The sequence below is a fragment of the Echinops telfairi genome, unplaced genomic scaffold (assembly GCF_000313985.2).
Source record: "Echinops telfairi isolate 266 unplaced genomic scaffold, ASM31398v2 ScPeMD7_443;HRSCAF=831, whole genome shotgun sequence".
NCBI classification, from domain to species: domain Eukaryota; kingdom Metazoa; phylum Chordata; class Mammalia; order Afrosoricida; family Tenrecidae; genus Echinops; species Echinops telfairi.
In genome coordinates, this window is record NW_022104341.1 from 75,834,323 (window position 1) to 75,848,019 (window position 13,697).

Sequence of the window (13,697 nt, forward strand, 5' to 3'; positions counted from 1 at the left end):
GACAGAAAGTGCTTTGCAAACAGCAGAGCTCGGTGTTCACCACATCCCAGTGATCGCCACAGGGCTCTAATCCCCCAGGTGAGCTCAGTTTATGGAATGAGGCGTGATAATTAAGATCAATCATGATAGTCGCCCAGATGTCAGGAAGCTTGAGGCCCCCAAGGGAGTCAACCTCGGTTCGAACCCCTTCACCTGCCCAGCGCAGCGACCCGGGGGCGGAGCTACTAAGACCCCACCTCTGGGCGGGGACTGGACTGGGCTGGAGTCTGGCGGAGCTGGAGTAAGAGCCTCAGCTCCGAGCCACCGCGGTGCGGACCCAGCGGACCGGCACTGCCCTGCCCACTGTGCCCGGCTGCGCTCCCGCCGGCTCCCGCAGGTCCGCTGTCTGTCCGGCGGAGCAGCCCGCAAGCCGTTCCTGGTCCCGCAGCCTGAGCCCAAGGTAAGGGGCGCGGCCCCCGTACCGGGGAGCAGCGCGGACCGATGGGAGCCAGGAGCCTGAGCGCCGAGGAGCAGCGGCGCGGACAACCACGGGAAGGGGTTGCGGAGGCTGCTGGGGGCCGGAGGGCTCTGGGGTGAGGTCTCCCCGGATCGTGGGGACCTCTGAGGAGCACCCAAAGACAGGGAGCAGAGGAAGTCAGTTGCAAAAAGAGGTCGCCGGGTTGTGGGGAAGGCTGGGGGACACTGGCGGGCAGTGGGCAGTGGGGATTCGTTGAGGGGTGTCCCAGGATGGGGGGCGTTGGGAGCAGAAGCGTTAAGGAGGGAGCTCAGGGGGCAGTGCGAAAGGGGGTCCCCAGCAGCCTGGGGGGCTGTAGGTGCTGCGGAGGGGTGAGGTTTGAGGGGAGGGGCGTGGAGGTGAGGAGCTGAGGGCACGGGACTGGGTGGGCCGGAGGCGCCGAGGGGAAGAAGGGGCGCGGGGTGGCAGTAAGGTATCTGGGCAGGAGAAGGTAAAGCGGTGGGAGAGCGGTGGGACTGGGGATCTGGGGGAGAAAAAGTGTGGAGTGCTGGTGATGAGGGTGGGATGTGGGTGACGGTGGATAGGGGTAAGGGGTGGGGAGAATGGGAAGGTGGGAGTAGAGGCTGAGTCTACCCTGACTGCCAAGGAAGGGGGCGGGGAAAGCTGCTAAGAGGGAGAGGGCTGTGGCTTTGGGTGGGAACCGGAGCGCCTAGGTTTTGTCCAGGGGTAGAAGGCACTGGATGGAGTAGGGGTCTGAGAGCCAGGAGTAGAGGAATAGTTAGCGAACTTAAAAGTTTAGGGTGGAGGGCGCCCCGGGGGTCAAGTGGGGGTTGTGGTGTGCAGGTGGGAAGATAATGGGGCCAGCGTGGATTCCGTGGGTGCCCAGGCACAGGTCTCCATTACCTTGCTCCCTGGAATCAAGGACCTGAAGCTCATTTGTGCGTAGAAAATGTATTCACCCCAAGTCTGCGTTTTGGAGCCCAAGTATGGGAAGGGACTTTGGGGAGGCAGGACTGAAACCTCTGGAAGCTAGTAGCGATGTGGAGGAGCTTGGGAGAATGAGCCCACCTTCCCTCACAGCTTCCAGGAGACCCAGTGGAAAGAGGTGAATGTTGTAGGCGTAGGTGATGCCTCGGGTCCTGCTCTCCGCACCCTGGAGGACAATGGCAGTCACGAGAAGTCCGGTGTATGGTGGTGAGAAGGCCTAGCACGCGTGAGTTCGAAGAGCTATATTGGAAGAGTGGGTGGGTTCAATGGCTTCAGTTAGAAGCAGGGGGAAGTATGTTTCTGCCCGAGTAAAGAGCATTGGGAAAAGGCAAAGCTGAAAGTTTCTTAAGGATGATGTGAAGGGAGGCATCAGTAACCTATAGAGAAAATGGTTAAGCAGTTTTCTTCTCTAGAGCCTGAGCTCAGGGTTCTTGTCCGTCTTCCCAGAGTCCTCCACAGGGCCCAGCACAGAGCAGGTGCGCAGGGTATGCTGCTTGAATGGATCAACCTTGTTGGAACTATGTTAGTGCTCCTTCTTATTTTTCTCCTCCGCCCCCAAGACGTATGGAGAGAAGCAGGTAGGCAACGTGGGTCAAAAGCTTGGTGAACTGTAAGGCACTGCATAAAGAGAAAGGTCACTGATGTTATTAAGCAGATGTGCTTCTTTCTGCCTCAGGTCACCCCCATGGCCATCTCTTTCTAAAATACAGAAAGAAGGAAATGGACATCTATCAAACATCTGTTGTGTACAAGAGAGAATTCATTGGAAGCATTTTGTTGAGTGCTTGGCTCTCAGTGGGTGCTCAAATAAATGGTGGCTATTATGGTACCATTTCTGTGGCTTTAAGAGACCTGGGAAAGCAGTGAGGAGGTGCGCAGTGTGGGGGTTGGGGGTGGTGAGTTGACAGAAGGGAATAGTCTAAAGCAGCAGTCCTCAACCTGTGGGAAAACACATATTTCCGATGGTCTTAGGAACCGCGACACCGCTCCTCTGTCCATCTCCAGACGGTCCACCCAAATGCAGATACGCCCACATATGAGTACCCGGCGCGAAGACTGTTATCCATGCTACACCATGCTTCAAGACACATTTCCATTTATTTGTCATTAGAAATAAATATTTCACAATATATAATTACATATTGTTTTTGTGAATAATCACTATGCTTTAATTATGTTCAATCTGTAACAATGAAAATACATCCTGCATATCAGATATTTACATTATGATTCATAACAGCAGTAACATTACAGTTATGAAGTAGCAACAAAAATAATTTTATGGTTGGGGGTCACCACACCACGAGGAACTGTACTAAAGGGTTCTGGCATTAGGAAAGTTGCGAACCACTGGTCTAAAGGAAGGATGACAGAAAAGATGGGGGAGGGTGGCTTTAGGGAAGTGGTGTATATCCCAACGTGAAGTCCACATTTGCTGAACTCCCTCAGATCACAGACCCCATAGATAAATGTTCCTAATAGAAAGGCAATGAATTGTATTTCCTGAGTTTCTGTTCTACGTCATATAGTAAGCTAGACGGTTTCCTTCTTTACCTGTAATCTATCCAACAAAGTTTGTGTTACAGATGGGGAAACTCTTCGTCATGTAAAATGTCTTGCCAAAGTCTCACAGCTAATAAGTAATAAGCTGAGAATGAAGTCCCATTTGTTTGATTCAAAGCCTCACGCTCTTTCCGCTTCCCGGAATGACTTTGCTGGAAGAGAACCTAAAGCATACATGCATACAAATTTAAAAGAGGCTTTTCTAGGAGCTCTACTGGTGTTGTGATGACCTGTTGGGCAGCTCATTGTAAGGCCAGAAGTTCAAAACCACCAGCCCACCTGTGATAAGAGACTTTTACTCCCTTAAAGAGTCGCAGTCTTGGAAATGCACAGAGACAATTCCGCTTTGCCCTGTAAGGTTGCTGAGTTGGAATCGACTAGTTGGCAGTGAGTCTGGAGTTTGCTTTTTGTTTTCAACCTAGTGATTTTAATCCATACAACCGTTTTTCTGGGCATTACTAGATAAGAAGACTGAGGTCCAGAGCATGATTTCCCTAACATCGCCTGTCTGTTGAGAGAGCCAGACAGCAAGACAGTGCAAGCCTCCAAGAGAGTCCAGGTCTCTTGGACTCAGTCCTTCCATGAAGAGAAACTCATCCATTTTCTTTTTCAATACATTCTTCTTACTGCAGTTTACAACTTTCTGTTCCTCTGACCTTCATTTCTGGCCCAAACTGCCTTCTTTTCAGGTACTTATTTCTGCTGTTAGATTGAAAAAGTTACTTGCTTTTCATACCAGCCCTCAACCTGCCTTAAACAAATCACTGACGCCGAGCATTTCCTTCTTTGTCCAGTGGAGGACCAGGGATAACTTCCCAGATGGACCCTGGGCCTTCATCTGTATGGCTCGTCACGGAGGCAGCTCCCAGCTCTATCATTTATGTGACTGTCACAAAAGAGAGAGAAGATTTGATTGATGCTTATCTTACCAAAGCGGTTCTGCACGCACCACTGTGCAGTGACCTGTCTGCTCTGCTCTGCCTCAGGCGGCTGCGAGCTGCTAGGAAGCTTTCTGCTTTCTCTTCCACATGTCTGCGTAGCTTCTGCCTGTCTCCTGAGAACTCCTTGGGGGCTTCCATACGAATGGGCTTCGCAACTGAACCCCCAGCCCACTGCCTCCTCCCCTGTTCTCAGGCGACCTAATGGAAAAGCCATGCTGTGTGCACACAAACAGATGTTGACAGTGCAAGTGGTAAAGTCTAGGAAAGAGAAGCCTGGGGCACTGAGGACGTTTCCTTATTTATCCTGGAATTGTCTTGTGCTTTCTGTTTTCCTGAAATACAGCCCAATTTAGAAGTCAGTAAGTAATGGAAGGTCTAGTCCTGGCCCTGCAGCTAATATGCTGTGTGACCCTGGGAAAATCACTTCTCTTCCCATAGCCTGTTTAAAAAAAATTTTTTTTTCTATAAACTCATCTCATGAAATGAAGGGGATCGGGTCAGACAAGGAATTGAAACTATCTTTTACACTGAAGTCCTAGCTAATGTTGATAGCTGCCCTCCAGGTGGCCCTGGCGCCTGGTGACAATAGAATAAGCCTTTCCCATGATTGGTTGCAGATTAGACTATTGTGACCCATAGGGGTTTTCATTGGCTGATATTTCAAAAGACCACCACACTTTTTTTCCTTGTCTATCTTAGTTTGGGAAAAAAGAAAACAAACACACCAAAAAATAAAAACAAAACCCAATGCTGTAGAGCCAATTCCATGGTGGTAGTGATCCTAGAGCACTGAATAGGCTGCCCCATATGGTTTCCCATGCTGTAAACCTTTTTTTAATTAATTATTAATTGGGAGGTAATACATATAGCATATCAGTCCATAGTTCAATCATGTCAAGCAGAATTATACAATTATTAACACAATCAGTTTCTAAACATTGTGGATTTTTTTTATTAATCATTTTATTGGGTGGCTCTTACAATTCTTATGACAATCCCTAATTCAATTGTATTAAGCACACTTGTACATACGTTTCATCAACATTTCTAAAACATTTTCTTTCTACTTGAGTCCTTGGTATCAGTTCCTCTTTTTTCCCCTCCCATCCTTGTGAATCCTTGATCAATTATAAATTATTTTTGTTTTTGTGTGTGTCTTATGCTGTCCGTTGTTTCCATTCACCCGAATCTCTGTTATTCATCCCTCTGGAGGGTGGGCTATATATCCAACCTTGTATGGGTTCCCCCAAACTCCCCCGTTCCCATCCCAAGCCCACCATACCCATACACTCCTGGTATTGCTATTGCCACTCCTGTTTCTGAGGGTTTTATCTGTCCTGAATTCCATGTGTTAAGAGGTCTTATTTGTACCAATGTGTGCACTCCGGTCTAGCCGGATTTGTAAGGTAGAACTGGATCATGGTAGTGGGGTGGGGGGCAGGAAGCATTCAGGAACTAGAAGAATGATGTGTGTTTCTTCAGTGCTATATTGCACCCTGGTTGAATCATCCCTTCCTTGTAACCCTTCTGTGTGTGTGTGTGAAATTTTCTACAGATGGGTTTTGGGTCTCCACTCCAACCCCTTTCACATTGATATAATTATTTGTTTTGGATCTTTTGATACCTGATCCCAACACCTCATGATCACACTGGCTGGTGTGCTTCTTTCATGTGGCATATTTGCTTCTCTGCTAGATGTCTGCTTGTTTAACTTCAAGCCTTTAAGACTACAGACGCTATATCTTTTGATAGCTGGGCACCATCCACTTTCTTCACCACATTTGCTTAAACACCCATTTTGTCTTCAGTGATTGTGTTTGGAAGGTGAGTATCAAAGAGTGCCAGCTTATTAGAACAAAGTGTTCTTGTGTTTAGGGAGGCCTTGAGTAGAGGCCCAAAGTCTGTCTGCTATCTTAATAGTTAGCATATAAATATGTGTACATAGAACTCTATCCCTTTCATTATGAATTCATATATTTATATATTTACATATATACATGCCTCTATAAATAGCTTTTGCTTAATGGAAGCAGACTGCCATATCTTTATCCCAAAGAGCAGCTGGTGGGTTGGAGCACTTAACCACTGTGCCTACAGTCTCCTCTTAGTCTGGAAACTACACTGAGACTTGTTCAGCATCATAGAAACATGCAAATCTTCACTCTACCCGATGGGTGATGTTGTGGCCAGAATCTAGGCTCAGTCCCTGGCATAGAAAGCAAGAAATCTACCACTGAAGCACCATTGCCCCTATAGCGAATGGGCAGACACTTTTCCTGCGGATACTTTCAGAGGCCACACTTTTTCCCAACACCATGTTGCACTCTTGTGGCATTTTTGTTTTTTATTACGTTTATTTTTTTTTTAATGATAAAGCTGGTGCTCCAAAATCCCACCTGACTCTAGCAATCTAAAAGTATAAAGTAGCTGTATGAGAAAAATGAAGGCCGTGACATTGACAGTTTGTTGTTACCGTGCTTCCCTGAAAGTCAGACATCCCCCGAAAATAAGACCTACTTACAGTTTTGCCTCTCCCTGAAATATAAGGCATCCCCCCGAAAATAAGGCCCGCCGAAGCTACCATAACTCTGGACTCTGGACCGTAGCAGCAGACACTGCCACGCAGCTCACTGTTGGCCACAGCGCAGCCAGAGCAGACAGGAAGTATGAGGTCTCTTTTAATAAAGCAATAAATGTGTAACATATTCTTCTTCATGGAAAAATAAGACATCCCCTGAAAATAATACCTAGCGCATCTTTGGGAGCCAAAATTAATATAAGACACTGTCTTATTTTCAGGGAAACAGGGTAGGTGCCATCCAGTCAGCTCTGATCCCAAGCTCTGAAGCATTGCTTGGTCTGGCCCCTTGCTCACAATCACTTAGGCTGAGTCCTTTGTTGCAGCCACTCTGTCAATCCATCTCGTTATGGGTCTTCTTTTCACTGACTGTGTTAGACAGGGTTCTCTAGAGAGATAAAACCAAATTGCTGATAATTTAATGTATTTATTTATAAAGATAATTAGATATATAACAATAAATGAACTGTTAAATCATATGCAGATAAATATATAATACAAGAAATAAACAGTTAAATTATAAAGCACTACAAATGGCTCAGTGCAACACACGTCCGTGAGAGGAAGTTGAGAGACTAGCAGTCCTTCAAGTCTAGTCTGCTGCCAGATCTTCCTCTTTTTGTAGAGAGAGCTAGGCTATGTCAGCACAGCAGCCAATCACAAGGCAGGTCACCAACTGCCAGTCCCCAGCTCCAGAGATGTCTTAAAGGGACCTCAACTTACAGCGACACAGTCCACAGGCTAGGCATCCCACAGGTAGTGTAGCCTTTAAATTGAGGCACAGAACAAGCAAGGCAGCCGCACACTGGTCCAATGATCACGGAGCGAGAGACAAGAAAGGCAAGGCTCACCAAGCCATTTATCTCTCTGCCCTTCAGTTAATCCCACTTGTGTTTATCAGCCAGGCTGGCACAATAAACTATCTCACTGACCCTCTACTTTACACACCATGATGTCCTACTTCAGGGACTGAAGTATGTCCTCCTGGTAGCATGTCCAACGTCTTATCCCCCTCCATTTTCAGGAGCATCCCAGCTGTACTTCTTCCAAGATACATTTTTCTAGGGTATATCTAACCTTCTTTACCAATACCATAATTCAAAGGCCTCAATTCTTCTCTGCTCTTCCTTATTCACTCTCCAGCTTTTGCATGCATGTGAGGTGATTGAAAATACCATGGCTTGGGTCAAGAGTACCTTAGTAAAGTGATGATTTTACTCTTTAAAGAGGTCTTTTCAGCAGATTGGCCCATTCTTTGCTCTCTTGACTGCTGTGTGACCCTGCCAGATGGAGCGATGCTGCATTCTGTTGTACACAGGATGTCGATTGTGAAGCCCAGTGAAATGAAATCCTTGACCACTTCAAGCTCATCTTCATTTACTACAATGTTGATTATTGGCCCAGTTATGAGGATTACTGTTTTCTTCCTGTTGAAGTATAGTCCATACTGAAGGGAAATGGGTTAAATGCTCATTAGATATCTGTTGAAAGAAGTATCATTCCCTGGCCTAAGGATTTACTATAGGCCCATGTAGATGGGGAATGAAGATGGGTAAACAGTTAAATTCACAAGGAGAGACAGACAATTAACTGCAAACCAAATTCAGCTAATGGAGCCCCGCCTGGAGGAGAGAGCAGTTAGTTGAACTGCAGTTTGGCTGCAGTAATGAAAAAGGGGAGTCAGTGAAATGATATTTATTGCACCTTTACCATGTGCCTTGGTACAATGATTAAGCACTTGGCTGCAAACCAGAAGACAGGTTGGCAGTTCAAACCCGACAACAGCTCCAAGGGAGAAAAGACTTAGTAGTTTGCTCCTGTAATGATTACAGTCTAGGAAAACCTATGAGGCAGTTATACTCTATCATGTAGGGTCACTATGAGCTGGAATTAATTCGATGGCACTCAACAACAGAGTGTGCCAAGAAATTGGTTTGGATGATTTACATATGCCACTAATCCTTCTGTCTGTATAAGAACTCCATGAATGAAGGAGCAATTTCTCTATTTTAAGGTAAAAATGCTGTGACTTACAGAGATGATGTACTTTGTCCAAGTATTCAGCTGAGAAATGGGGCAGGGATTTAAAAGTTTTCCCATTACACTACAGGGTACTACATCAAGTCTCGGCTGTTCGTTGTACCATTTGGGCAGGTCCCCTATTCTCTGGTCCTCAGTTTCCTTCACAACCAAATGTGAATTACAATCCCCATCCTCTGACTTTATTTCCCAGGTTTATGTAGAGGATAAAAATCATAAAATTGAGATGAGGATCAGATCTGTAAAGTTAATCTGATCCAGCAATTTCCACTCTTAGGAATTCTAAGAAAATAACGAGAAAAGTGAGCAAAGAGTTACATAAAGAAATAGTCACAGTCCCTTCAACAACTGGTGCTGGCAAAGTTGGATTTACACTTGGAGAAGAAAGCAGCAGAACCCACACTTCATTCCATAAACATAAATGAGATCAAGATAGATGAAATACCTAAATACAAACTCCAGAACTAGAAAGATTACCAATGAAAACAACAGGACAGTAGGACATGGTATGAATACATGATCAAACACAGTGAAAGACAGCACAGATGACCAGTACCTTCTCAAAACAAAACACTTATAGGCATCAACAATTATAACCAAAAGGTGAAAAAGAAAACCTACTGACTGGGGAAAACTTTTTATCAATGACATACCAAACAGGAACTAATCTCTAAAACCTAAAGGAAATTTCAGCACTTCAATCAGAAAAAGACAAATGACCCAACTGAACAATGGGCAGAGGACATGAACAGACAGTTTACCAAAGAAGACCTTTGAGTAGAAAACAAACACAGGAAGAAATGCTTGTGATCGCTAGCCATTGGAGAAATGTAAATCAAAACAACGATGAGATATCACCTTACCCCAGCACTGATAGCAAAGTTAAAAAATAAAAAGTGGAAAATAACAAATGCTAGAAGGAATGTGGAGACTGAAACCCTTACCCACTGCTGGTGGGACTGTAAACCAATACAACCACTGTGGAAAACTGTGCGGTGCTTCCTTAAACAATTAGGCATAGGAATACCCTATGACCCAGCAATCATTCTATGTTATATATCCCCTAAACAACAACAACGTAGTATGAGCAGATATTTGCACACCCATGTTTATCGCAATACTATTCACAATAGTAAGAAGATGGAAACCACCTAGATGCCCATCGGATAGAGAATGGATAAATACACTTTGGCACATACACACAGTGAAATACAGTACATCATTAAAGAATAATGATGTAACTGTGAAGCACCTCATGACAGGGATGGGTTTGGAAGGGCAGTACGATGAGCAAAATTAGTCAGTCACAAAAGTACAAATACTGTATGGAGTCACTGATAATATATTTTTAAAAATCAAGAATAGGTTTTCATACGAAAAGAAACAGATGGGAGGGGAGTGGAGGTAAGGGGAAGCAGCTAAGCTAGAGGGTAGACAGACATCAACATGAATGAAGGGGAAGATAATATACTAGAAGGGGGAGAGGGGGGACCAAAGTGCAGCAGAGGGTGAGGGTAGAATTCGGGCAAGCTATTGGGAAGTTTGATAGGTTGTTTAAGTTGTTGAATGCAAAAATGATGACCCTGATATGTAAACTCCGCCAATTTACAATAAAACATTAAAAAATGTTTACTGTAGTTTAATTTATAATAACTAATAATAGAAGAGCAGTTTAAATGTATAACATGAAAGAATTAGTCATATGCTATACATGTCCATTTAATAGACTGGAATGTAGTCAACTAGAAAGATATCTGTGAAGAGTTTTTAATGTATTCGTAAGATACCTAGGATACGATGTTAAGTGGAAAAGGACAGGATGCAAAACCAATGACAGTATGTCTTGGCAATTAAAATATGCCTATTGTTGTGTGCTGTTGAATCAATTCCAACTCATAGAATTATTCTATAGAGTTTTGTAGGCTATAATTTCTTAAATCATTTTATTGGGGGCTCATACAACTCTTATCACAATCCATACAAGCACAATAGTACACTTGTTGCATCTTCATTCTCAAAGCATTTTCTTTCTACTTGAGTCTTGGTATTAAATGGTCCTCATTTTTTCCCCTTCCCCTACCCTCCTTGCCTCCCTCCTGAACCCTTGATAATTTATAAATTATTATTATTTTTTCATGTCTTACACTGCCCAATGTCTCATCCTCCAGGGAGTGGGTTATAGGTAGATCCTTGTGATTGGTTCTCCCCAACCTTCTCCTTCCCCTCCTGGCTGTGATCTTTAGGAAAACAGATTACCTGCCAGGTATTCCTTCCGCAAAGCGGCTGGTGAGTTCTAATTGCCAATCTTTCAGTGTTAATTGGCACCACCAAGGTTCCTTACAAGATGCATAGAAAATAGAGAAGAAAGTGTATCATATGCTATGGCTGTCAAGTCAAATTATGACTAAGAGAGACCTTGTAGGAGAGAGTAGAATTGTCTTATAGGGTTTGCAAGGCTGTAAATTTCTACAATGGCTGCCTGTCACATTTTCCTCCCATGGAATGGCTGTGGGTTTGAACCACTGACATCTCAATTAGCAGCTAAGCACTTAGCCATGTGCCACAAGGGCTTCTTCAATAAAGATTACAGCCTAGGACACTACAGGGCAGCTCTACTCTGTCACTTAGGGTTGCTATGAGTCAGATAGCATGTCTGACTCACTCTTTTGTTCCCTTTACTTAGCACAAGGCTTGACCCAGAGAAATGTATGCAGTAAATATTTGCTGAAGGAATGAATGGGTGGAGCTGGGGTTCCACCCCAGGCTCTGAGACAGCATTGGGACAGGTGCAAAATGTTCCAAACTCACTGCCATCGAGTTGATTCTGACTCTTAGCAAAACCTATAAGGCAGGATAGAATTGCCCCTGTGAGTTTCCAAGACTGTAACTCTGTCTGGGAGTAGGAAGTCTCATCTTCTTTCCGAGGGCCAGTGCAGCAACGGGCAATTCTGTGTGAGTGTGTTTCCTCCATAATGCAGGGGTGAGGAAAGAGTGTGTGCATGGTGGGGTCACCATTGCCTGGTTGATGACTCAGTTGCATCCCTGAATGACCACAGGTCTCTCCTACAGATGGCTACAGTGACCGATGGAAAAGCTGGAGTCAAAGATGCCTCTGACCAGAATTTTGACTACATGTTCAAACTGCTCATCATTGGCAACAGTAGTGTTGGCAAGACCTCCTTCCTCTTCCGCTATGCTGATGACACCTTCACTCCAGCCTTTGTCAGCACGGTGGGCATCGACTTCAAGGTGAAAACCGTCTACCGTCACGAGAAGCGAGTGAAGCTGCAGATTTGGGTGAGTTCTGAGTGTCTGTGGTGAGACACTGTAACCAAGAGGCAAGACCAGCTTGGGACTTCTGGGGCTCTGGGCATCAGGTGCCAATATTGGTTGAATCTGCCTTGAGGCTTCTCCTGGTTGGTTTTACGCATGGTCTCTCTCCTCTTTGTGCAGTACCCCCTGGCGCTTAACCATCCAAGGATTTTACCTTGGCCGGTATAAAAGTGTGAACAAGAACTGGGCACTGGCGTCAGCGACTTTCGTTCAAATTCTAGTTGTGCCATTTACTATTGTGACAACTTGACAAAATGACTTACTATCCCCGGGGCCACTTATCTTTCATTTGACTATTGTAATGGTGTCTACATCATAGGATTAGGTGAAATAATGTTCAAAAATTGCTTAGCATAGTTCTAGAACACATAAGTGAACAATAAATGTTAACTACCATATCTGTTATCGATTGCTGCATAGCAAACCACCCCAAAACGTAGTGACTTAAACATTAATAACTCAATCATATCACAGTTTCTCTGGGTCAAGCATTCAGGAGTGGTTTGACTGGATGAGCCCTGGCTTGAGGCCTCTCACGAGGTTGCAGTCAGATGTTGGCTAAGGCTGAAGACTTGACTGGGGCTGAAGGATCCACTTCTAAGGCTGTTCTCTCATATAGCTGGTAAGTTGGTGCTGGCCGGTGGCAGGAGGCCATTGTTCCACCCCATCTGGCCCTCTCCACAGAGCTGCTTAAGTATTATTGTGGCCTGGCAGCTGACTTCCACCATAGCGAGAGATACAAGAAACCAGAGAAGGTTTTCATCTCTTAGGAACTAAGCTAGTCTTGGAGTATTCTATTGGTCATTGATTCGCTGTGGAAAAAGCGACTCCCCACCTACTGCCATTGAGTCTATAGTGTTGCTGAGGCTGTAAATTTTTACTGGAGCAGAGAGCCTCATCTTTCTCCCAAGGAGTGGCTGGTAGCTTTAAGCCTATGACCTTGTGAGTAACAACAGCCTCATGCTTACCCAACAGTGCCACCGGGGCTCCTTGGGAAGAATTACATGAGCTGTGAAAACTGGGAGACAAGAATCTTTAGGGACTATCTTGGAAGCTAACCACAATAGCTGGCTACTATTATTAGTACCTACCAATAGTACTAATAAAATGTATAAGTATTTTAGAGGCTATAGGAACACATTTATAATATATTTTATGTTATGAAAATTCTTTTTTATTTAAATAATTTTATCAGGTACAGCTCTAATCACAATCCATAATCCATCCATTGTGTCAAGCACATTTGTACATATGTTGCCATCATCCTTTTCAAAACATTTTCTTTCTACTTGAGCCCTTGGTATCAGCTCATTTCCCCCCCTTCTTCACCCTCCCTCCCTCATGAACCCTTGATAATTTGAAAATTTTTTTTCATGTCTTACACTGACCACTGTCTCCCTTCACCCACTTTCTGTTGTTCCCCCTGGGAGGGGGTTATATGTATTTCATTGTGATCAGTTCATCCTTTTTCCCCCCACACCTTCCCCTTCCCCTCCTGGTATCACTACGCTAATTATTGGTCCTGAGGAGTTTATCTGTCCTGGATTCCCTGTGTTTCCAGCTCTTATCTGTACTAGTGTACATGCTCTGGTCTAGCCGGATTTGTAAGGTAGAATTGAGGTCATGATAGTGGGGGGAGGAAGCATTAAAGAACTAGAGGAAGTTGTATGTTTCATCAGTGCTATACTGCACCCTGATTGGTTTATCTCACCTTTATGCCCCTTCTGTAAGGGGATGTCCAGTTGTCTACAGATGGGCTTTAGGTCTCCACTCTGTGCTCCCCCCATTCACATTGATGTGA

The 13,697-nt window shown here is 44.8% G+C and overlaps 1 protein-coding gene across 1 annotated transcript in view; it reads left to right on the forward strand.

Moving 5' to 3' along the window:
- The first annotated feature begins 365 nt into the window (after positions 1–365).
- The window catches only part of RAB3B (RAB3B, member RAS oncogene family), an 82,966-nt gene continuing 69,634 nt past the window's right edge, over positions 366–13,697 (forward strand). Inside the window, exons 1-2 of the mRNA XM_004699429.3 lie at positions 366–439; positions 11,633–11,860. Coding sequence (XP_004699486.1) covers positions 11,633–11,860 — 228 coding nt within the window. The 5' untranslated portion in view covers positions 366–439. The remainder of the gene's footprint in view (positions 440–11,632; positions 11,861–13,697) is intronic.